The 26,271-nt window shown below is 22.9% G+C and overlaps 9 protein-coding genes across 9 annotated transcripts; 4 read left to right on the top strand and 5 right to left on the bottom strand.

Annotated features, from left to right (window-relative positions):
* Positions 1–470: 470 nt before the first annotated feature.
* On the bottom strand, positions 471–1,589 carry PVVCY_1100510 (2-oxoisovalerate dehydrogenase subunit beta, mitochondrial, putative; the record flags this gene model as incomplete). The annotated part of the gene is made up of 1 exon (XM_008626323.1): positions 471–1,589. The coding sequence occupies one exon, from the start codon at positions 1,587–1,589 to the stop codon at positions 471–473; it is 1,119 nt and encodes a 372-aa protein (XP_008624545.1).
* A 736-nt stretch (positions 1,590–2,325) lies between these two features.
* On the bottom strand, positions 2,326–3,889 carry PVVCY_1100500 (conserved Plasmodium protein, unknown function; the record flags this gene model as incomplete). The annotated part of the gene is made up of 6 exons (XM_008626324.2): positions 2,326–2,426; positions 2,641–2,959; positions 3,129–3,264; positions 3,360–3,446; positions 3,604–3,660; positions 3,762–3,889. The coding sequence occupies 6 exons, from the start codon at positions 3,887–3,889 to the stop codon at positions 2,326–2,328; spliced, it is 828 nt and encodes a 275-aa protein (XP_008624546.2).
* Positions 3,890–4,701: 812 nt separating this feature from the next.
* PVVCY_1100490 (ATP-dependent helicase, putative) lies at positions 4,702–6,813 on the bottom strand (the record flags this gene model as incomplete). Its single annotated transcript, XM_008626325.1, has 1 exon — positions 4,702–6,813. The coding sequence occupies one exon, from the start codon at positions 6,811–6,813 to the stop codon at positions 4,702–4,704; it is 2,112 nt and encodes a 703-aa protein (XP_008624547.1).
* Positions 6,814–8,480: 1,667 nt separating this feature from the next.
* On the top strand, positions 8,481–9,541 carry PVVCY_1100480 (conserved Plasmodium protein, unknown function; the record flags this gene model as incomplete). Its single annotated transcript, XM_008626326.1, has 4 exons — positions 8,481–8,800; positions 8,936–9,134; positions 9,290–9,352; positions 9,446–9,541. The coding sequence occupies 4 exons, from the start codon at positions 8,481–8,483 to the stop codon at positions 9,539–9,541; spliced, it is 678 nt and encodes a 225-aa protein (XP_008624548.1).
* Positions 9,542–9,612: 71 nt separating this feature from the next.
* Positions 9,613–11,479, bottom strand: PVVCY_1100470 (ATP-dependent RNA helicase DDX27, putative; the record flags this gene model as incomplete). The annotated part of the gene is made up of 3 exons (XM_037634518.1): positions 9,613–9,793; positions 10,045–10,821; positions 10,935–11,479. 3 exons carry the CDS (start codon positions 11,477–11,479, stop codon positions 9,613–9,615), a joined length of 1,503 nt encoding a protein of 500 aa, XP_037490611.1.
* Positions 11,480–13,028: 1,549 nt separating this feature from the next.
* Positions 13,029–14,229, top strand: PVVCY_1100460 (zinc finger protein, putative; the record flags this gene model as incomplete). The annotated part of the gene is made up of 5 exons (XM_037634517.1): positions 13,029–13,124; positions 13,324–13,431; positions 13,582–13,677; positions 13,907–14,030; positions 14,201–14,229. The coding sequence occupies 5 exons, from the start codon at positions 13,029–13,031 to the stop codon at positions 14,227–14,229; spliced, it is 453 nt and encodes a 150-aa protein (XP_037490610.1).
* Positions 14,230–14,861: 632 nt separating this feature from the next.
* On the bottom strand, positions 14,862–20,630 carry PVVCY_1100450 (cation transporting P-ATPase, putative; the record flags this gene model as incomplete). Its single annotated transcript, XM_008626329.2, has 2 exons — positions 14,862–15,195; positions 15,295–20,630. The coding sequence occupies 2 exons, from the start codon at positions 20,628–20,630 to the stop codon at positions 14,862–14,864; spliced, it is 5,670 nt and encodes a 1,889-aa protein (XP_008624551.2).
* A 1,445-nt stretch (positions 20,631–22,075) lies between these two features.
* PVVCY_1100440 (conserved Plasmodium protein, unknown function) lies at positions 22,076–23,929 on the top strand (the record flags this gene model as incomplete). The annotated part of the gene is made up of 2 exons (XM_008626330.2): positions 22,076–22,160; positions 22,242–23,929. 2 exons carry the CDS (start codon positions 22,076–22,078, stop codon positions 23,927–23,929), a joined length of 1,773 nt encoding a protein of 590 aa, XP_008624552.2.
* Positions 23,930–25,077: 1,148 nt separating this feature from the next.
* Positions 25,078–25,944, top strand: PVVCY_1100430 (60S ribosomal protein L31, putative; the record flags this gene model as incomplete). Its single annotated transcript, XM_008626331.1, has 3 exons — positions 25,078–25,087; positions 25,366–25,517; positions 25,747–25,944. The coding sequence occupies 3 exons, from the start codon at positions 25,078–25,080 to the stop codon at positions 25,942–25,944; spliced, it is 360 nt and encodes a 119-aa protein (XP_008624553.1).
* Between the last annotated feature and the right edge of the window lie 327 nt (positions 25,945–26,271).

Genomic DNA, 26,271 nt, shown 5'->3' with positions numbered 1-26,271 from the left:
TTATTATTTAAAAAATGCTTTTGTAATATGCATTTTTTCGGAGTTAAATATTTTCCAATTTCAAAAAAAGCAGTGAAATGGAAAAAAAATTGTAAAAAATTGTGAGAATTTGTAAAAAGTTATTTTTTACACTTCTTAAATGTAGGCATAACAATTTTAAAGGAGATGAAAAAAAAAATTAATGTGTAACATGCTCATATGTATACAACATATATATGCATAAATTATTACACAGTGATAATTTTCATGGAATAAACTTGATTAGATTAATAAATTTATTAATAAAACAACTTGTCTGAATATTTTATTTTTTTTTATTCCTAATAGTTACATGTTCATATTTTTCAGTTATTTACTAAATAAAGATAAAAAAACTGTGGTTTATGCAAATAATGGGTGGGATATAATTCCCTTGATTTAATATGTATAGTGATTAAAAAAATAGATAGTGAACAAATGATTTTGTAGTTTTATTCCTTCATCATTTTTTTTACTTCATAGATAACTTTATGTTCATCTGGAATGTAAAATGGTTCATAGACATGAGGGAATGGGGTGTCATATCCACATACTCTTTTAATTGGTGAATTTAAATTGTAGAAACATCTTTCTTGTATTTTTGCTGCTATTTCTGCTCCAAACCCGTTAGTTAATTGTGCTTCATGGGTAATTAATAATCTTCCAGTTTTTTCAACAGATTTTTGAACAGTTTCAATATCCCATGGTACAATTGTTTGTAAATCGATAACTTCACAATCTATTTTATGTTTTTTTAATAAAATATCAGCTGCATTTTTCATTTTATGCACTAATGAACCCCATGTGACAATAGTTAAATCAGAACCTTCTTTTACTATATCTGCTTTACCTAATTCTAATTCATATTGATCAATAGGGACTTCATTAACAGATGCTCTGTATAATATTTTGGGTTCGAAAAATAAACAAGGGTTAGGGTCTTTAATTGCAGAAAGTAATAATCCTTTAGCTTTATATGCATCACTAGGTACAATAATTTTAATACCTGCTGCATGAGCAAAAAATGCTTCTGGACTTTGTGAATGATATAAACCACCATGTCCTACTGCACCCCATGTGCATCGAATAGTTAATTTTCCTACATCAAAACTGCTACCAGATCTATATCGAAATTTGGCTACATCATTTATTATTTGATCAAAAGCTGGAAATATATAATCACCAAATTGTATTTCAGCAATTGTTGTATATCCATTTTCAGCTAATCCAATAGCAAAACCAATTATACCTTGTTCACATAAGGGTGTGTTAAAAACTCTTTTATCTCCATATTTATTTCTTAAATCTAAAGAACATCGGAATACACCACCAAATGCTACATCCTCACCCAATAGTATTGATTTAGGGTCTTTTTCAAATACATTGTGCATAGCAGAATTGATTGCTGTAAACATGTTCATTTTTTTTGTTTTTAAATCATTTGTGATTGAAGAGAAGCATCTTGGGGAGTTTGTGCCTATTCCTCCCTGAATTATTTTATTTGTTCCATTGATTTGCACATTTTTTTTTAAGTTGGACTTTAAGATATTTGAAACAGACTGTATTTTCATTTTATATGCTAAACGGATTTATAAAAAATAAAAATAGTAATAATAGTAACACAAATTTAACAAAACTACGGCACTATGATTAGTATGGATACATTATATTTGTTCAGTTTTTCTCATATGGAAAATTTGTGATATTCATACATATATATAATTTATTTATTATGAAAAAATTGACTTTAATAAAAATAAAAAAATTACACGCGCAATATAATATAAAAATGTACATATACAAGCACACAAAAAATGTTAAACAAACCTGTACATAATGTATAAAGAATGTGGAAAAATAATAAAATAACTTATTTCCCTGTCATCTATGCATATATATATATATATATATATATATTTATTGGATTGCTTATTATATTGCTATTGTTATTTTTTTTTTTAACTGTGCTGGTGTAAATGTGCATATCATATGAATAGGAATAAAAATTATGAACATGAAATATTTTTTTTTTTAAGTAACTATATATAATATATTTTTATGTGTGCCCCTATAATTGTTCATTATGTAAAGGGAATATAAAAAATATATCTCTATACTTTATGGTTATTTATGTGTTTTTCTTAAGTAATAATTATTCCATTTAGTGTGAAAAAAAACAAAAAAGAGCGGATTAGCAAAAAACAGCCAAACTGTACCCAGCAATATATTAACTGAATAAGCAATGTAAAAATAGGGAAAATAAAAAAAAAAAAAAAAATAGTCACAAAAAATTCATATTTCATATGGCTAGTTTACTCTATATACAACGGTGATTAAATATACAATGGCAATGGATATGATATAAATGACAATTAATAATAAAAACAATTTTGCCGTGTTGGTCATTCCTGTAAAAAACATAAAATTGTATGATGGTATATATTAAAAAGTAAAAATTCAGCTTATCCAAAAATGTGTCAAGCTTATTATGAAAAATATTAATTCTTGAATGATATGTAAAAATATAAAAAATAAATATTTGATAACATTACTGTATGCAACATGCACACACATATATTTTTTTTGTGTATTGTGTGTATATTTATTTTTCGCATTGCTTACTTTGTGGTCTTGAGGGTAATTTATTGTTAATAAAATTTAATGAACTAATTAGCGCTTTGCTAATAGATCCTGTTGCGATATATGAATTTATAAATATACGTTTAATTTCTGTTTCATCTATATATTTATCCTCAACCCCTTCCCTTTTTGATACAATAAAAGAACCCAAACGTTTTATATAAACTAGCAAAATACCATCATGACATTGTTTGTTTCCTATACCCCATTTTCGTAATGTATTTTGGGCAAATTCTTGGACGGATTTTTCAATGGAACTATTTTTGCTTACAAAAATATCCGGTACTATAGCTACAGCTACCTTAGTTGTATAAAAATGAAAAGAAAATAAAAATGTGTGCAACTTATTAATATATGAAAGAAAAATTCTATAAAAAATAAAGACTATTTGTAAAAAATAAATATATTTCTTAGTTGAAGTATCATTTTGTTTCATATATTTTTATACATATATATTATATGTTACATACTTGGTAGTAAAATTCCCCATGGGCTGAACAACTGTGATAATTGGTGTCACGTATTTTAAGTAGAATAGCTTCAATATCTAATTGGTCTTCTAATTTTATAATATTTGATGGATCGCATATCCATGTGTGACTTATCCTATAAATAATTTTTTTAATGTCGTTTTATATAAATGAAAAAATAATTGTACATATATTTTTTTTCTTTTTGCCTTAACGTTCATATTTATTTACCCCAAAGATAGCACACATTTCTCTGGGCTCTCAAAAGGGTTAGGAAAATTCGTCTCATCATATATATCTAAATTCTCTGAATATACTCTTTAAAATATAAAAGTTAGAAGGCATTATTTATATAACTTTTTGTAAAGTTAGGAATTTGTAAAAAAAATTGTTATTCACAAAATCGATGGATATAAAGGTGTAAAAAATGAACATATATATCAACATTTTTAGTGTGTTTAAATTTTATTCGAACTTTTCTTCTTCTTCAAGATCTTGAATTAGTGGATATAAGACACTAGTATTATTCTTTCTAACAAACAAAAATATGTATATGATAAATATGTACATGATAAATATGTACGAATGCCTATTATGTATTTATTGGGTCATTGTCTGTTTGTCTATACTTACAGCCCCGCTAATGGTGTTTTTACATCATTAAAATGAAACCTATTTCCTAAGCTAAATTTTTCACATTTTGTAAAATTGAAAAAAAGATAAAAAAACAAACAGTGAATTACTGAGAAAATTAGCTTCATTTTGAAGCTCTTTTAAATGGATTTTATAAAATAAATAATTAATAAGAAAAAAAAATGGTAATATATATTTTGTAATAAAATGATAAGCTATCTGGAAATTTTTTTAAAATGAATATTATTAATGCATAAATATGTTTGCAAGTTATGAGTAACAAACAAATAAGACATAGAAAGCAACATTTTTTGTTGTATTTCTATGAATATGCACTAAATATGTAATATATGTGCTTTGAACAAATGTCTAATAATTTTATTAGATTGCAAATAATTTGCGAACATTGTAAATATTGACATATATTGTTTATAAAAAAAAATAATTTCACAAAAAAAATTAAATAAATAAATGTCTATATAAATAAAAAATATATAATTGGAATACTTAAATAAATGAAACAGGCATAGAATTTGCCTATTGTGTGTGTTAAATGCACACATATATTAAATATATTTGAATAAAAGGAAAAAAAATGTATAAGCAGGTGTAGAAAAATACGGGAAACATATATACCAACAAATATACATATGTATAGATAGAACAAAATAAGGTGAAATTATTCTTATAATAGTCAAACGATAAAATTGGTATTTTTTCTTTAATATATTTTATTATCATTATCGTTATTATTTTTATTTTTTTAAAATCTAGCCAGCTAGCCAAAATGAATAAAATTCTTCAAAAAAAAAAAAAAATATCTAGCCAATTTGGATATAACTGAAAAATGTACATAATTCTGACAATTGGTAGGTCCTTTATTTTTGAGAGAAAAATTCCATAAATTTTTAAAATGAAGTAAAAGGAATAGATACACATTTTAATAGTATGATGGGCGCCTTTTGTATGAATAAGTTCTTTTTTTTTGTGAATAAGTATTTGTTCGATAAGAATCGGATGATAATTCAGATAGTGGAGGAATAGTTTGAGCAATCGATAGATCAAATATTTGTTTATTTTCAATTTTTGCCATATTATTAAAATTTTGAATTAAGTTTTCAGCTAGTTTTTGATTAAGATCAAAATAAGAAAATGATTGATCTTTATTATTTATTTTAATTTGTAAAATTTTATTAAATACATTAATATTTAATTCATTAGATATTTTATTAATCCAATAAATAACATCAGAAGTACTTTTCCATTTTCTTTTTTTATTGAAAAATGTTAAAGTAATAGTATCAGATAAACCACTAATTAATGATCTTTTTTTTATATATTCTTTTTTAGAAATAATAGCTAGACATCTTGATATTAAATCTGTATTATTAATGTTTAGTGAGTTGCATTTTTCAATTAGTTCATTTGCACTTTTATGAAAAAAAGGTAAAACTTCAGTATTTACATTTTCAATTTTTTTTAAAGTTATATTAGAAACAGAATGAAAAACTTGTTCATTATTTGGTAATGATTCTGTAATAAACTTAATACCACAATTTTTTTCTATTTTTATTAGATCATGTTTATCTTCATTTGAATATAGAACAATAGATATACCTTTTTTATTAGCTCTTCCTGTTCTACCTGACCTATGTATATAAGTAGCTGAATAACTTGGAGGATAACATTGTACGACTAGATCTACATTTGATATATCTAATCCTCTGGCTGCAATATCTGTAGCAATTAAGACTTGAAACATTCCACTTCTAAATCTTTGCATTGTATGTTCTCTAGTCGATTGTGCTATATTTCCATGTAAGACGGAAAAAGATAAATAATTAAAGGAGCCCTCGGAGCATAAAATATCGGCTTCTAATTTAGTTCGTGTGAAAATAATAACTTGTCCTCCATTTGATTTAACTAATATAATATCTTCTAAAAGCATTGCTTTTTCTTTTATATCATATGGTGTTTTTATTGCTATATGTTGTATATTTTTTGATGTTTTATTAGTAGTATTTACTACATCTATAAATATTGGGTTCTTTAAATATTTCGAACTAATATCTTTAATCCATGATGGAGTAGTAGCAGAATATAAAAGTACTTGTGCATCTTTAATATTTATATAACTTAATATTCTTTCAATATCATGTGTAAAACCTAAATTTAGCATTTCATCTGCTTCATCTAAAACAACATATTTTATATTTTTTAATGACAAATTTTGTTTTTCTATATGATCAATTATACGTCCAGGAGTACCAGTCAATATTTGAATTCCTTTTCTTAATTTATTTTCTTGATATGTATAACTTTCTCCTCCATATATAGACATAATATTAAAATTGTAGAATTGGCTTATTTCTTTAAATGTTGTTTCGACTTGTTTTGATAATTCTCTAGTTGGTTCTAAAACTAGAATGTATGGATCTTTATCCATGTTGTCGTTATTGAAATTTCTATTCCCACCATCCGATAAATGGTGTGTTGAATTTGTATCGTTTGATTTATTTTTTGCTTCTATATTTTTATATAACTTTTCAACTAATGGAAGAGCAAATGCTAAGGTTTTTCCAGAACCTGTTTCTGATCTTCCTATTATATCATTACCTTCATATATTGGGATAAAACTTTTTGATTGTATTTTTGTCATATGTTTTATTCCTTTTGTTTCTAAAAATTGTACAATTTTTTGATTTATTTGGGGTATGTTAGAAAATAATTCATTATTTTCTTTTTCATCATTTTGCAATTTATTTTCTTCCCCCACCTCTTCACATTGTATATTGGCATTTTTAAGTTTTTTTATTTTATGATAATTTTTACATTTTTGTGAAAAATAATTATTTTTTTTATTATCAAAATAATAGTTATATCCCTTTTTTACATTTACGAATAAATTTCTATCAGGAGAATTAAAATGATTCCTTTTCTTTGTCTTGTAAAAGGGTATGATAATTAGATACAGCAGAAACAAACAAATGGCAATATGTATTTTTAATTTTCTACCATTATTATTTAACACACTACAAAATAATGATTTCATGCTTCGTCTTTTCCTTTTTTTTTATAATATTTTTTCTTTAGTAGAAATATGTGTTTACTTTAGAGTATATTTGAAAGAAGAAAAAAAAAAATGAACCAAAAACAGCAGCTGTAGAAATTTTATACGATATATTTATTTTGTTCTTGCTTTGGAACATTCATTCTTCTATCTTAAATATTTTATATTATAAAAATTTTTTAAAAAAAGGAGTAAAGTAAAAATACATATATTGAGCTATATGAGGAATGTAATAATGGCATGATCATTTGCCGAATTGGAAATCAGTTTTTTTTTTCGATTTTTATTTAAAAAAATGCCCAAACATCTGGAACATTCATAGGGTATAAGAAAAAATGGCAAACAAGTTAAAAAAAATTAAATAAGTTATCAATCTCTTGGTGCGGCATCAATATAATTTTAATTAAAAAAAAAATAAAAAATAAATATGAAAAATAAATTAAAAAAAATAAGTGTTAACAAAAGCACATTTCTTTTGAGAATAATAAAATATCATGAATATACAAACTTTTATAAAATTATCATAAGAAGGTTAATTAAATTTGAGATAAATCCAACACTTTAAGAATAAGCTACAAAAAAAAATTCACTGTGATGTTATTATTTCGGTTATATATATGTGTGTGAATATTTTTTTCTCTTTTGTATCACTTTTGTTATTTTATAGAAGAATTATATATAGTATTATTACTATAAAGGTTTTATTAAAATTTTGATTAATATATTTTTGAAATAATTTGTTTCAGTATTTTTATAAAATGTGTTAGATCTCATATATTCAACCATATTTATAATTAAAACATATGGAAGTGACCATAATAATTCTTAAGCTTAGGTTTAATTTGGCTATATTTTTTATTTAAATGAATTTTCTATGAATATAGGATAAGGATTGTATAAGCAAATTAAGAAAATCGAATAAAACTGTTCTTTTCAATGGTTTAAGCAATTTTTTATTGGGCTTTGTTTGATAGGGTAATGTACTTATCAATATGTGTGCGTATGCATATAATGGATAGCTGAATAAGTATATATTTGTCTGTTAATTCAATGTGGTTACAAGACAGATTAAAATTTTCCAAATTTGGATATCATTTTAGTGAACAAAATTGTTAAACATGTTTTTATGATCTACATTATGTATTAGTTTTTACAATAATTTTTAAGTTAAAAAAATTACTATTTAATTGGTTTTAAATAATTAAATGAGAATGGTCTGTTTTTTATATGTACATATTTTTATTTCAAAAAAAAAAACAGCCAAAATGTCAAAAAGGCATAAAAATAGAGCGAAACTTAAGGTCAATTGTAAAATAAAATATGAACAGCAAGAAAAAAAAAGAGAAAAAATGAAAAGAAAATAAAAAAAAATGGAAATAAAGTAATAAAAATATGAACAGTTAATTAAATAAGAAATAAAAATAATAATTTGGACACACATATTTATACATATAGAATGAGCAATTTTAAAAAAATGGGACAAAAACTTTATTATATTTTTCCCAATAATTAATCAAAAAAGGATATATATTATATTATACATTTATGTAAATGTACAATATAGAGATATAAGTATATATGCAAATACATATGTTTGAAAAACATTAAAATTTGGACTTACCTTTTTTTCATTTTTGTATTTTTTGAAAATGGATGAAAAGAAAAAGGATTTTTATACTTACGTTGATAATATGCACAAAAAGAATGAAGAAATTCATGGGATATTGGATGCTAAAAAAAAAATAAAAAAGGAAGAGAACAAAAAAATTGAAGAATCTGAAAGAATGATAAAAAACAACGATGTCTATATAGAAACAATTGATGATATACACAAAAATAATAAGTTAAGTTATTTAAATTTAAAAAAGGAAAGATTTATACAAAAAAGCAAACTAATGAATTTAAATTCGATGATTTCAGAGTTGCCTGTTGTTATGCAGGGTGAAGAGAAGAAATATTATGAGTTCAAGTAATTTTAAAGAAAAAAAAAATATATATGTTTATACATTTTAGATTGATTTAGTTCATTACATGATATAGACAAGGGTGTTTATGCATGTCTCAAACTGTTCTAAAAATTTACATTTCATTTTTTTTTTTAAAGGCAAAAATCACAACAAAAAATAAATGAATTATTGGAAACCCTTGAACCTCCACTTTATCCAGAAAATATTGATGACCTTTGGAATAAAATAAAAGAATGCCAAAAGCATACAGAACAATTAAATAATTCGATTACGGAGATGCACAATGAATTGAATATAGTGAACAAGGAATATGTCAATACTAAAGATAAATTTCGAGTAGCTTTTTATTTATATATTATTAAATATGCAATCATATTTTAGATTTATAGTTGTATGTTGCTTTATATAAATGCCAATTTATTAGTGATTGAATTAACAAATTGTAATAATATTTATACCATACACACTTATATGTCCTTTTTGTATTGTAGAACCTGGTGGAACTGGAAAAGAATAAGAATAAGAAATTAAAAAAGATATCCGCAACACTACAGGTATAATATATTATGTGTGTGACTAGTTTTATGATAAGTATATGTTTTAAAGATTTTACAATTTTTCAATTTTTTAATTTTTAAAAATTGCAGTTTATTCAAAATTTAAAACAAGGGGCAAACAAAAAAGAAAACAATGAAGGAGATTTAAAGAAAAAATTGGATGAAATAAATGATTTATACAAATAGATATATTGACATATATATAAATATTGCATAGTATATTTGCATTGTATATATATATAATATATTTGTAACTTTTATTCGATTTTTTTCAGCTGTTTTTTATAATTTTTTCGTAATGATCTTTTTCTGCTAAAAATATCCTCAAATTTTATATTATTTTTATGGAAATCATATATTTTTTTTGTTATTAAATTTTCGGTGTCATTGAAAATGTATATATCCCCCGTATTGGCGCCTCTCGATATTCTTCCATTTCTGTAAATGGGAAAACGAGTAAATATGTACATGTATATGTTTTTTTTTAGTAACATAAGAATAACACATTTGATTAATATAATAAATATGCTCATTATTGTATGTTTAAAAATAAATTAAATACAAAAAAATGGTATATAATTTTGTTGAAAATGGACAACTAGCCAAATACACAATTTTATGTTTTGGTCATGTATTTAGTAAATTTTTTATTGCTTAGTCATAAATAAATTTAGATTTTTTTTTTTTACCTGTGAGTGTAAACTATAATGTTCGTAGGTGTATCAAAATGGAAAAGATGTGTAATGTTTTTAATGTCAATTCCTCTATGTATAATATCGGTAGAAACAAGTATAACATTATCTTCTGAATTTTTAAAATAATCTAAAATGAGATTTTGATCTTCTTTTTTTAAAGAAGAATTAAAAGAAAAAATATTATCAAAATGTGGTTTCAACATACTAAATGTAGTGTTGCAACTTTTAACAGTATTACAAAAAATAATAACTTTTTTATGGTTTGTTTTTAAAAGTATATTTTTTATTGTATCAATTTTTTGATTAATATTATAATTTGGTAAGTTTATAAAATTATAATTAATAAAAGGATGAATATTGTGAAAATTGGTTGTTTTAATCATAACATAATCTTTTATATAGTTAATAATATTGTTGTATACAGATTTTTTTCCTTTATTAGATAATGTAGATGATGTTATAATTGATATACATTTTCCTTTCTCTTTATCATCATTGCATTTGTCATTATTCTTTTCTTCATCATTATGGCTACTTATTTTGGCTATTTCTTCATATACTTCTCTAATATATTTGATATATGGTTTATCAAACATAATATCTACTTCATCAATAATAAAAAAATTTAAATTTTCCAAAAAAGGTGTTACTACATCTTTGTTTTCTTTCATATATGCAACAAATTTTATTGGGGACGATATTACTATTGAATTTGTATTTAATTTGATTGTTTCATCATTCTTCAAACATGTTATTTTTACATCAATATCTCTAAAAAAAAGAAAGTATTACAATATTATTTTTGCTCTCTTTATATATTCATAAGTATAGAAAAGAAATACTACAAAATAGGATAAGCAAGAGAATGTTTTGAAATGCATTACCTGGAAAGACGCTTAAGGATGTCATAACATTGGTTTGACAATAAACTATTATATTGAAATATCAGGACAAAAACATTTTTTTTTTTTTTTAAAATATGATTTAAAATGAAAATTATATATGATAAAGTTTTTCCTATGCCATTTTCTGCAGCTATAATAATATTTTTTAAATTTTCAGAATTTGCATTATAATATTTTAGTAAATCCGATTGTATAATTGAAGGGATTTGTATATTATTTTTATCTAATTCTTCTACCAATAATTTCTGAACATGCAAGGTAGAAAAGGTTTCATTATTTTTAAAAAAATATAAGTCTTTATTATTTATGGCGTCATTTTTAACAGGAAAATTCTCAATGTTAAAGTTTATATGCTCTTTTTGTTTGTCTTTTGGAATATAAATATTATTTTTATCTTCCTTTGTATTTCTCACATTTTGATGTAATACTTTTACATAAGGGAATAAACTTTTACTAAATTTATTTATATTATAACAATTTATTAAACTAAATAAGCTTAAAATTAAAAAAGGCGTAATAAACATAATAAGTCTTGACTTTTTAAATCCTTTTCCTCGATCCCCGTTTCAAATGCTTTTAAAATATAAAAGCTAAAGAAGATCGAGCAGAACAAAAATATCGAAGTAGACAGGGAAAGGAAAAATGATACAAAGAGGGAGACCAGAAAAATACTGAAGAACAAAAAAAAAAATATATACATATAGGAAAGTTGGTAGACATATAAAAAAAATTGGTTGGGGGCAAAAATATATTTAATGGAGGCAACAATTTTAAAGCCTCTCTAATATATACATATATGTGTGTATGTTGTAATTGTAATTAATTTAAAAATTATATCAAAAGATGAAAATGAATTAAAAAAATTTTTTATTATTGTATTAGTATTTTATATTTTTTGTGTAACGAAAAAAAAAATTAACAATGTGCATATTCAGTAAAACACTAATATTTATGTTTTCTTTATAATCACACGTAATATATTTAGACAGTATATATTATTATATTTATATTTGTAGAAAGTGTATTAAAATGTATGTAGACACTTATTTTGTATTTACTTTGAATTAACATAAATTATTTTGTTTTAATTTGTTTGAAACTTCAAATAACTAAACAAATTTATTAAAAATAAAAATGGAAAAATCAAACGAAAAAATAAATAATTTTAAAATAATTCAAAAACAACAAAACAACGAAAACATTGAAAAATATCAAAATATTATGAACAGTGCATATATAAAATTTATATGGTGTGTAATAGGAAAATAAAAAATTATATGAAATATAATTTTTCATATTTAAGAAATTTACTATATTTATGATGTCTAAATTTGTTTGCCTTTTATTTTACATTATGCATTTTCTTATTTTTTCTTTTTTTATATAATTCGATAAAGTTTTTAATTTTAGAATTACCTTTACTTTTAAAACGGGGATTATTAAAAATGTGTAAATAGCTATATTCGGTGCATTGGTGTATAATGTGAAAATATATCCTTTATTGCTCTGAAGAGGTTTATAATATATAGAAAGAGGTAAAAAAAACAATTAACAAAATATAAAAACTATTATAAACGAATAAATTTATGTTTAATGTAAAAATAAAATATAAATATAGATATGCAAAGGAAAATATAATTTCATAGTATTATAGAACGGTTTTATTCAAGCATTGTTTGGCTATATATAGCTGGTATATCTTTATGCATTCGTTCAGGATTTATTCTTTTTCAAATTCCCAATATAAAGGTAAACTACAATATAATATGTATTATGTTGTTTTATATATTAGGTAAAATACGTATTATAAAAAATAACATCCATTATATTTTTTTTTTCTCATCTTTTTAGTTTTAATTTGATATAATAATTAAATTGGGTAAATAAAAAAAAAAAAAATATGACCAAAAAATAAAAAACAATATAAGCAATAAAAAAAATATTAACTGTGAATATAAAATAAAAAAAAATTATGAACAGGGAATATAATGGCAAAACATGGCATATTTAAATATTTATAAATAAAAAAAAATGAGGACAATATGACTAAATAATATATATAAAAAATTTAATATGGCTTATTTTTCCAATTTCATTCAAAAATGTCAATTCGAAGGGTGTAGATATCATGATTTTCTTCCACATAAATGTGAATATTGTGAATTATTGGTATAAGCTAATATAAAAACATAATAGTATATATGTACATAAAAAATTGTTCATAAAATAAATGTTGTTGGATTTAGCAGTGTGTGTATACTACAAATGATACTGATATTTTCTTAAATGTATATGCATAGTGTCACTGAATTTTTTTCCCGTCTGCTTTTCTATAATATAATGTCTGGTATGTATTTTTTTTATTTAGTTTTGTGAATTACATAAAAAGGCACAAGACCATGTATGCTCTAAATTAAAATACTCTGATTTGAAAAAAGTTATTTTATGTGAATACTGTAATGCAGTTATTCCTGATGTAAGTACAAAAAAAATAACAAACCTGTTAAATATTATAGTTGGTTGCACACAACAACCATATTCATATATGGAGATATATTATTTATTCATTTGAGAAATAGCTACTTAGGTGAATAAATTTATTATTTATTTTTTTGTATATATATAGGAAGAAGAAGAGATAAATTGGCATTTACTTTATAAATGCACTTATGTAAAAAAAACAAATAAACCAAAAATATGTGATAGAGAAAAATGTAAAACGGTAAAGAATAAAATAGACACTTATAAATTGTATAAATCAATGGGCCAAATAAAAAATATTTTCATCTAATAGAGGGAATACAAAATAGGGTCATACCCTTATTCCTGATGACAATATATATGAACATATTTTTTATTTTATAACCATTTAATGTAGCTGAAAATGTATGTATAAGCATAGGAAGTTAAATTATTTCATTTTTTTATTACAAAAACTTATGTTTATTCAGGTTTTGAATGATATTAATAGCTATTTTTGTAAGCAGTGTAAAAAGAGTTTTTGTTTGTCCCACCGATATGATTTTACGCATAAGTGCATTGCTGATAAGAAACATAAGAAGGGCTTTTTTGAAAGTATGTTAAACTATTTTTAAAAACTTCAATTATAATATGTAAATTGGGAGATAATAATAAAAAAGTTTAAGTTATTTTTTAATGGTATTTTATGTCGTCTATAGTCAGCTATGTGGTTGCACTATATTTTCCCTATATTTTAATATATATTTTTTTTTATTTTTTAATAGAGTACTTTTTTTTTCATAGATATTTTTAAAACAGAGGAGAATGAACCGGATAAATCTTACAAAAAAATTACCAGAAAAATGAAGGTTGCATTGTCGTCAAATTTTAATGCCATTTTTTTGTATCAATGTGTGGAGAATATATTTACATATAATTTTCTTATACAATTGAGATTAAAAAAAAAAAAATTTTATTTACAACCTTTTAAATTTGTTTTTAGAAAAAATGGTGTCTAATACAGTAAGATTTTTACCATGATAAATGTTATGATTAATTTGGATGTCTTAGAAATAGTATCTCCCCCTTATTGTTTAAGTAGTTTGTTTTTATTTTTTGCATTTCTATATGTAAATTTGTGATGTTGTATATTGAGTTTGGTTATTTTCGAATCGTTTTTTCAAGCTATGATTCAATATATTTATTTAGTAATTTATTTAAATTATTATATTATGTGTTTTAAAAAATTATGAACAGTGCATAAATTTTAAAAGAAAAAAAAAAAATGTTAATGTTTAAAAAGGGGACATAAATTTACAATGACAATATCTAAATCAAATATTCTATGAAGTTTTAACAAATTTTATAATAGTAAAAAATGAATAAAGGTATGAAATACATTAATAATATTTTATGTAAAAAAAAATGGACACATAGAATATATAATTAAGTGGGAACTCGTCTATTTTGAATTTTAAAAATTTTTCTGACAATATTATAAAATCTTTCACATAAAACATATTTAGATATTAAAATATTAATGATTATATTTAAAAAGTTTAAAAAAAGAAATTTTATTTTAATTTCAGTACTTAGGATATTATTGCCATTGGGACCATAAAATGATAAACCTCCAGCTGAATATGAAAATAGTTCTAAGATTTTGAATTTTGTTTGTCTTGAAACTTCATCATTACAGTTCATACGGAAAAGGCATGTCAGTTTGTTTGGTCCTCCAACAGTTAGATAAAACAAAAATATATTTATTAAGCCATAGTACCTGAAAAAGGGCAAATATGAATATGATTAAGAATGCAAATTATTGGTGAAATATATTAACAAGGTGTATAATTCAAAAATTGTGTCGCTTTGTTCTTACGTCATAAATGTATAGTTAGTGAAGATGTGTTTCCGGTATTTTCCCCCAAGTGTTAATATAAAGGCGCTATTAACAATTTGAAAGCAAAACCAAATACAGGCAAGAAAGCTCTCATAGTTATCGCTCATAAGCCACCAAGCAGATTTAGGGGCTGAAGTATTAATGTAATAGGAGGATGGCAAATTACATACAAAAAAAAATTTAAACATAATAAAATATAAAAAGAAAAAATTAACAATAAGAGTACATAATAAAGATAGTATAGTTTGTGCCCCAATAATACTTGAAGTAGGTGTCTGTGTTTTTAATTTATATTCAGGTTTTGATAATGTCATAGATTTAGCTAATAATAATAATATAATATTATCGAAGAATAAATAGCCATATTCTGACATAATTGCATGAGCACGCATAAAAAGAATAATTTTTATAATTGATATCATGAATCCATATAATAGCATATATTTATAGCAATTTATAGATGTAACTAAGCATGCTCTACCTTCTCTTAATATATCTATAACACTTTTTAAATTTTCATTTTTTGCACTGAATGGTGCTACTACCGATGTATCAGAATTTGATAAAGCCAATCCAGCATGAGATGTTTTTAAAGCACCACAATCATTACTACCATCACCACACATACCTGATATATAATCAAATTTAATAAAATCTTTAATTATTTCCATTTTATTATTTGGTGTAAGTCTTGAAAATATTCGAACTTTTAAAAGGAAATTTTTATATTCTTCTATCGAAGGATCTTGTTTTATATTTTTTGAATTATGTTTATATGCATTGTTACTATTAATTAGATTTGAATTCATTTCATCTTCAAACTTTTGTATTTTAAAAATGTGATCTCTTATATAGTTATATGCTTCACCTGTTAATATTATTTCTTTATATATATCTTTATATAAAACAATTGTATTATTAATTTTTTTATCGTTTTGCATATTAACAAATATTAATTCACCATTTAGTAGATAACCATATATTATAATATTTTCTTCATAATTATCTTCATCTATTTGATAATTATGCATTTTTCCATTTATGGGATTCATATTTTTATATGATTCTAAAAGGTATTCTTCTTCTATCTTAGATGCATGTGTATCATGAATGCTACTATCATATTGATTAGCATTGTTAAGGGTATTATATTTTGAGTTGTGTTGGTTTTTCATCATCATACCATCATTATTATTTCCAAGTTGATTAACATTGTGATTTTCTTTTATGTTTTGTGATTGATCCCGTTTTTTTTTGGAACTATTTAGGGGTTCTGTTTCTTGTGGATCCTCTTGATAGCCATAATTTTGAAGGTACTGTTTATTTATTTGAGAATAATTTTCTGAACTATTAAAATGGTTTGATTTAGAATTATATTTAAAGAGATTTTCAAATGACATAAATTTTGTATTACTAGAATTAAAACGATTTTGATTTGAAAAATTTGCATTTTTTTTTGAGGATGAATAATCTAGATTATCATTAGAATTGACATTGAGAGAGTAAAATGATTCATAAGTATTTATATTATTAAATAATCCGATTTTATTTCCAACATATAAACAATTATATGCATTATCACCTGTTAAAATAATAGGACGGATACAAGAACCTTTTAAAGTTTGTATTACATAATGTGCATCTACTTTTATGTGATTGTTAAACATAATTAAAGAAAGAAAATTCATATCAGTTTCCATTTCTTCTCTTGTTAAATTTAAAAAATTATTTTTGGTTTTATTTTTTGGTAGATCATAAATAATTTTAAATGCTAAAGCAATAACATAGAATCCATTTTTACTATACTCTTGTTCTTTTTGTTTATAAAAATAAAGTTCATCTGTTTTTATACATCTTTGATATATTTTATCAAATGATCCTTTTGAAAATACGATATGTACTTTTTCTGGAAAATCAAAATAGCCATAAGTTAAAGTTGTTGATATTTTTGTGTAATAATCAAATTCAAATGTTTTTATAATATCAAAAGATTTATAAACAGAATCAAGTTTTAAAGAAATTCTTTTTACATTAATATTATCAGCATTAATATAATTATGTATAATCATATCTGTTGCTTCATATAATTTTTTATCAATTTCATTTCCATATATAATATTATTATCAGCATAAATACATGAACAACCTGCTAATGCATATACAACTAAATTATAATTTTCAGGCATATTTTCAAGGGTTATTTTATTTGCCCATACTAATTTACTATTATAAAGAAGGGATGTTACAGAATTTATTGAAGAGTTTGAATCTATAAAATGTTTATTCATGATTGATATATTATTATTATCTCCTATCCATGATTTTTTACGATAATTATCATCAAGACTTGAATTACTTTTTTTATTTTTTTCATTTTCTTCATCTATTACATTTTGTTTATTTGTAAAATAATTTGCATTATTTGAATTAGTTGGTAGATTCATATTATCATTGGGAGTTTCATCATTTTCTACATTCTTTCGAAGTTGGTCAAAATTATTAGATTGATTATTTATTTTATCTAGAATAGGAACATTTTCTGAATGTTGTTGATACTCTGCTTCATCATAACTTTGAAATAAATCACCACTACCTGATCTACTATTTTTTTCACAAATTGAAAAGTTTGGTGATTTAAAGTCATCTTTTTCAGAACTTGAGGATTTATCGATATTTTTTCCATCTATATTTTTACTTGAATTTATTTTATCAACTGGTTGAGAATTGGTATCTCCTTCTTCTGCTTCATTATAAACACTACAATAATATGAATTTCCCGACTTACTATTCTCTCCGTTTTTTCCATTACTTTTATCGATACCTTTTTGTGTATCTTCTTTTTCACTAGGTTGTTTATTATTAGATGTGTTTGTATTTGTTGCATTATTTATTAGTGACATTGTTTGATTGTTTTGTTGGTCGTTTGTGGCTAGGTCTGTTAGGGTTAGTGGATTTTGGTGAGAAGTAATATCATTGTTTGTTATGGGTTCTATATTTTTTTTTTCAAAAAATTTCGATACAATATTTTTTTGAGGTGATATAATATTATTACAAAAATGTATTCCTGAAAATTCTAAATTATGATTAGTAATAGTTCCAGTTTTATCAAAAAAAAAGATTCTGATTTTTCCACAAATTGGGATTCTTGAAGGTGCAATACAACGAATATGATTTTCTTTTTTTAAACGGTTAGTAGAAATATTTAATCCGATATTTAATACGACAGGTGTCCATACAGGTAATATTTGTGATAAAGTCCCGATAGAATAAAAAACAGATGTCATATTTAATCCTAAGGATCTAATTTGAAAATAGAAACAAAATAGACTAAAGATAATTGTAAACATAAAGACTATTGGTAATTGTGAATCATATTTAAAAAGTAAAGGGTTTGGAAATAAAACATTTTGCATATATTTCCCTTTATAAGTATATATACTAACATTTATTACGATAGCATATATATTTTCTGGTGAATTTAAAATTGATATTATATTTGTACCAGCATATAGCATATGATTTGGATTGAATTTATTTTGTTTATTTAATGAAAATGATGTATCATGATTTTGTTCTTTTTCATTTTTAAAATTATTTCCTCGATTTTCTGTAGGTATAGCAATTTTTTTCATAGGTCTTGATTCACCTGTTAATAAACTTTCATCGACAAGAATTTGCCCAGTAAGTAATAGACAATCACAAGGAACTATCATATCAGATTTAATAATAATTATATCACCAATAGTTAAATTGTTAGATGATATTTGTTGTTCTAATGAATTTCTATATACAGTTACATTAATATTACTATTAGCTTGAATATTATCATAAATTTCTTTTTTATTTTTTTGATTTTTTAAAACTTTTTTAATTACAGTTAAAATAGATATACATATCCAAATGATTGAAGTAATCATTTCTTTCCAAAATAAATTTTTATAAGTAAGAAAAAGTTGAAACATATAGATCCCATCTAATAATTCTCTTTTTAAATTTGTAAAAAATGAATTTACTTCTAAATGTATATTATTATATCCATATTGATTTATATTATTTATAATTTCATTATTATTTAATCCACCTTTTTTTAAAATATAATTAAAATTAAAATTGTTAACTTTTTCTTCAATACTATAAGATATATTAATAAATGCATCTTTTTCTTCATTATATAAATATTTCATGCTTCTAAAAAAAAAGTATTTTACATTTTTTTCATTTGTTTTAACTTGTACTTTATGTAATTTAAATTTTGTTTTTGGAGTGTCATCATCTTCGTAATCTGAATTGTTTGAGAAATTTCCACACACTGATTTGTTGTCATCATTTTGTTTTTTTTTACGTTTTATTTGGTCTAATATATTTTGAGAGGTTCCAATATGGTTGATACTATTTCTTGGTTCTGTATTTGGCAATGGATCTACATTATCTTCATTAAATAATGAGTTTTCATAAAAATTATGAGGTTTTTTTTTTGTATCGTGAAAGGAGTGTGTATTTTTATTTGTATATGATTCTTCAGATTGTTTAATATATTCTTTGATGTTTTGAATTATATTTTCTAAAAAAGTTGGTAAGGAAATATAAGTTTGAGTAAAATCTAAGCAGTCACAAAAAATTTGTAAATATGGGATAGCATATTTTTGAAGATTCCATTTTTTAATAAGTATATTTTTTTTTTTTGAAAATATGTGTATCCAATAGTTTATATATGATATAGATTTTTTAAAATACTTTGTACATTTTTTAGAATATTGAGAGTTGTAAAAATTGGTGTAATCTTCATTCAATGTATAAACAATAATATAATCACTATCTTTTAATAGAGCTGGTTTTAAAAATAATCCTTGTATATGTTTTCTAATTATTAATATACCATATGTTATAATAAAACTTAATAAAAAAAAAACAAAAAATTCAAAAGCTCTACCATTCCATAATACTTCATTATTTACTTTGATACAATATTCATTAGATATTAAAATAATTATAATTATATGTGTACATATATATAAAAATATTGATATTTTTTTTAGTAAGAATCCAATATAACAATGTTTATATCCTTCTTGTTTTACTACAACTTCATTTGGATCGTTAGTCTCATAGATGTAATTAAAAAATTCTACATTTTCACTTTTAAAAATTGCTTCATAATTTTTTAACTTGTGTCTTTTTTCAATATTATTCCGAGCCCATCTCTTATGTAGAATCCAAATAAAAAAACATAATAATAAAAAAATATAAAAAAAACATATACATCTAAGCTCACTATATTCTATAAGTAATTTATCTTCCCTGCAAAAGTTAACCATCTTATCTTTTCAATACGTACTCTTAGAAGTTGTTTTTTTTTTTTTTAAATCAAACAAAGAATGTGTTGTATAATTAAGTGGATAGTTTACATATGTTGCATGAAGTAGTGCTATTATATTGTTTCTCTCTTGTGTTGGTATGCCTTTATGTATTTGTTTATTTTTTTGTGAGTGGTTAGCTTGTTTTGTCTTCTTTACTGTATTATCTGTGAAGGTAAAAGGTCGGCACACAATGGTAATTCACAAGTTGTCTTCGGTTAATATATTAGTCACTTCCCAACTAGTATATTAATTGGTTCGAATGTATAGCATGCACTTCTTTTTCGAAACAACCCCAAAGCAGGCAAACTAGTTTATGCTCATCATTGGCAGTTCATATGGTGAAATAGTGGCAAAGTAGTGAATAAAAAAGTGATAGAATTTAGATTGACAATGTTAAAAAGTAAAAGGTAAAAAAAATAAAAAAAAATCTAACGCATTTCACCCTTTGATGAAAAAAATGAATGACACTTTAGTTGATGGCAAATGATATCAAACATATAAGAGAAAGAAAAGAAGAATGAAAAAGAATATTAAATATATTGAAAATAGCCAAATATATATGCATGAAAAGTAATAAAAATATAGCTAAATAAATTCATATATAAAAATATATGTGTTCTTTATTTGCTTCTTTTTATTTATTTGCATATTCATACTTATTTATGTGTATTTTTCCAAAATGGGTTTGCCAAAAAGTAGATGCTTAAAAAGGTTGAGGAGTGAAATGGGGTTATAAAAAATGGAAAAAACAAGCAAAATGAAAAATAAAAAAAAAATGGAAAAAAATGAAAAAAAACAAACAAAAAACGAACAAAATAAACAGAATTGAAATTACATAATATTGGAGAAAGGGCACTAAATTTAGCAATAAAATTAGAATGAGGAAAAAAAAAAAATTATGTACATATCTATAATGGATAGTTGCGTATGTATATATGTATATGCAATAAGCTGTATCAAATTATGTATTTTAAAATAATTAAAATTGAATATTCTTTTTTTTAACTTATTTTGCTATTTTTTTCAAACACAGAAAAAGTTTCGCATTTTATTTAGCATGTTCCTGTAGTGACAAGTAAGAAGAAGTAAGAAGGGAAAGAGATAACTTTAGAGTCAACTTCAGCCAAATTTGGTACTGTATAAAAACACAGATTTGACTTGATACACAAAATAAGGGAAATTTTTGATGGGTTATTCATGTGTATAGGTAGGGGTGATATATATTGTTTGGAAAATTCTGTATGACTGTGTGAAAAACGAAAAAAAAGTGAAGCAAATAAAGTGAAGCAAATAAAGTGAAGCATATAAAGTGAAGCAAATAAAAGTAGTGAGGAATTATCATAAAATACAAAGAATTTGATATTACATCCTTAATGTGATGTGTTTATTTTTTTTTAAACCAAATGAATAAATCTACACATTCTCTAGTAACCAGATTTGAATATAAATATTTATTTTACACCTTATCTTTTGTATCAATAAATTTAGGTTAGTATAATAATAAAGTAATTATTTGTTTTAAGTTTATCGATTAGATTTTCACTTTTTTTATATTTCCCTATTTTGTAGGTATATGTAATGAATATATTAAGAGAAAGAAATTAGCATTTCAAGAGGAAGCCCCACCACAAATATACTTTTACTTAACAAAGGATAATTTTGAATATGTTGATAAAGAAAAATATAATGATCGAATTAAAAAGATATGCAACAATTTTAATGTACCTATAAGTTATATTTATAAAGGAGCAAATAATTATTTTCCATTAGATTACCATTTACAATATTTAAGTAACATTTTTGAAACATCAAAAGAAAAATTAAAGAATGTTTTAGAGAAAGAAACAGAATTTGATAAAATTGTCGACAAACTGGTTGACGAAATTGTAATTCATTTTAATGAATATGAAAGAAAAGTGATAGAAAATGAAAGTAATTCGAAAATTTTGAACAGTTTGAAAAGTTTGAAAAAAAATAGCCAACTTGATGAGTGGGAAGAGAAAGAGGGTTTTTTAAAAAATATAAATTTTGATCATTTAAAAGAGTTTATATTAAAACGAAAAAAATTAATAGAGAGACAAAAAAAAGAAGACATGTTAAACAGTTTTATTGATGAAGTATATGCATATAGTTATTTATATTTATTAATTAATTATAAAAGAAATAATTTTTTTGATTTTATAAAAGTTCGAAGATCTTATAGACATTGTAGTGAAAATATTTCAAAAGATATTGGACTTGAAGTTGATAATTATCTTGGAATATGTAGTGAAGAAAATGAAGGAAATAAACAAGATAAGATTTTCAACCCTTTTGATGAAAGTTCAAATTATGTTGATGGGGCTTCTTATGTGTTAAGTATTGATACAATAAATGAAATTAAAAAAAGTTTAGCAAAATATGGAGTAGTTGTATTAAAAGACTTTTTACCAAAGGAAAGTGTAAACAAAATAAAAAAAGAATTATTTTTAGATCGAAAAAATAATGAAAATGTATCTCCATTTTTAATGGATAAAGATGCAAATATATTTTGTATCAGACCGACAAGAGGAAGACAATATTGTATATTACGAAACAGTAAAATAAGTGATATGTTTGTTAATATACAACAATATTGGCTAAATATTATTTATTCTTATTTGCCAGTAGGAATATATGAAAATATTTTCAACACGTTTGATAAAAACGTATTATTAAATAATACAGAATTAAATAAATTAAATATAAAAAGTAAATATAATGACAAACTATTTATATCGGAATTACAATTACTAAATAATGAACCTTTAAGTGAGATACAATCATATCATGTTGATAATGGAATAAATGGGTTAAGTATTATTATGCCTTTAAATAAGATGAATGAAGAGTCAGGAAATTTTGAATTTTTTTTAGGAACCCATTTTTTTTCTTCTTTAAAAGATAATATAAATATAGCCACTTATAATGAACATAATAATGGAAATAATAATAGAATTAAAAAAGCTTTTTACAATTTTAAACGTTTTATGAATATATACTACTTAACAGGATCATCATTTATACCTAAGGTTGAAGAAACAGATTTAATTATTTATGATTCTCGAATTATACATAGAGGGATGTCTAATAATTTGTGGCTTAAAAATTCATCCCTAATATATAGATATGACTATAAAAAATACCCACCCCCAGGACAAGATTTTATTGATATTATATCTTACAGTGTTATTGGAAAATGTATTTCCTTCTTTAACATGCTAGGAAGGTATATATAGTTCATACCTTTAGCATTCGTGCATTTGTTAGCACAAAGTGTCATTTGCTGTTATGTTATTATTTTATTATTTTTTTTTTAATTTTTTTACCCCAATATTTCACCTTATTGCATTTTTTTGGTGAACATGAGAGTATGCAGTAGTGTATACTATTCCCATTTGTATGTTTTTATTTTATCTCGAAAAAGTGAAATTTCTTTGAATTTGCTAAACAAAAAACAAGCATATCAAATGTTTAATAATTTTGCGAAAAAAATATATTGAAATTGTTGAAAATTGTTGAAAATGTTGAAAATGTTGGAAATGTTGAAAATGTTGGAAATGTTGAAAATGTTGGAAATGTTGAAAATGCTGGAAATGTTGAAAATGTTGGGAAATATTTTTATTTTATTATTAAAAAAATTATTTATAGAAAGTTTAAGGAAATGCTTTATTTAAAAAAATTATGGAAATTTTTTTTAATATATTATGTAACGACGCAAAACGGGAATAATAAAACCCCTTTTCCGGCTCTCTCTATATAGGGGTTATATATATATATAATAATTTGTAATACTGCCAAAAATAAATATTTGAAGTATATTGCATATATATTTATTTATTTATTTATTAAAAATGGCTTTATTGCTTTTATTTTTAACGGCAACAATAGCAATAATTAAAATTGTTAATAAATATATAAAAAACGGGCTTATTATTACGTATTTAAATTTGTATATATTACAAAATCATTATTTCATAGAGAATATTGTGCATATTATTTTTTATAATAACTTGGCAAATTTGTCAAAATAATATATGCATGTTTTGTATATATATGTAAATATAAATTACCTACAAAAAATAGTAGTTTACCATTTGGCTTTAAAAACATATTTATATATTATTATACATATAAGGAAATCTGCAAAGATAATAAAAAAATTCATAACAATTGCACAATTAGCAATTACAAATAATTTATTATTTAACAAAGAAAATTTAAAGCTTACGAAAATTGGTGAAAATAAATAAGAGAAGAATTATTTTTTTTTTATAAAAAAATATATTTCACAAAGTAAAAAAAATTAAATATTTTTAATAATTAAACCTGATATTCTGTAAATTTAAATTTTATAATCTTATTATTTCATTATAACAATAGCAAAATGGTTAAAGGTAATAATAAATTGAAAAAATGAAAAAGTTACATGATTATATATTATAAGTAAAATATGCTGGAAATTATAAAAAGAAAATGAAAATTTTAATTACATAAAAAATATAGTTATATAGATAAGTTATTTTATATAATAAGCTGAGTAGAAAAGGAAATACTAAATATCCTTTTCATAAAACTAGAAAAATTACAGACTATATATACCATGCCAACACTATAATATAGAATATATATAATATTATATAAAAAATTTCCTTATTATTTTTTTTTTTTATAGCTGTAAAAAAACAAAAGAAAACTTTAAAACCATCAACCAAGGTTATTACCATCAACTTAAGCAAGTTGACTCATGACGTATGTTACAAAAGAAAAGCCCCAAGAGCTATTAAGGAAATCAAAAATATAGCAGGAAAATTAATGCACACAAAGGTATAGCTAAAAATTGTTTTTTACAACCCATTTATAATTGAAAAATGTTTTATAAAAGTTATTTCATATATTAATTTGTGTATTGTACATGATGAATAATCGTATATTATAATGTATACATTGTAATAAGTGGGATAAATGGAATATAAAATTTGTTTTATGTATATTATTATTTTATTTATTTTTTTTTAATTTTAATAAATTTATTATTTCATTTTTTTTTATATAGGATGTACGTTTGGATGTAAAACTAAACAAGTTTATCTGGTCTAAGGGTATCCGAAACCCACCTAAAAGAGTCAGAGTTAAAATTGAACGTGTAAGAAATGAAGATGAAGACTCTAAAGAAAGAATGTATACACTTGTACAACATGTTATGGTTGATTCTTTTAAAGGATTAGTTAATGAATGTGAAACAAACGAATAAATATTATGGAGTAGTATTTTATATATATACTATATGTGCATGATTAATTTTTTTTTACCTTATTTTTTAATTATATATGTATAATATATAAAAATAACAGACTATAAAAATTTAGATATAGACTTAAAATAATATGAAATTTTTATAAATTTTTAATACGCCTTTTCAAATGAATGTAATTTGAAAAAGTTTAATTTTTGGAAAGGGGAGAGCAAATTTCCAATTATGGAAATTTTTTATTTTCACCCCCCCTACTGTGGGGAAGATCTACATTTTATATTATTTCATTTAAATTGGTTTGATAAAAATTAAATAAATATTTATAAT

The sequence above is a fragment of the Plasmodium vinckei genome (assembly GCF_900681995.1).
Source record: "Plasmodium vinckei vinckei genome assembly, chromosome: PVVCY_11".
Taxonomy (NCBI): domain Eukaryota; phylum Apicomplexa; class Aconoidasida; order Haemosporida; family Plasmodiidae; genus Plasmodium; species Plasmodium vinckei.
The sequence above is the reverse complement of the archived record's forward strand: the minus strand, read 5'-3'. Positions and strand labels throughout refer to the sequence as shown.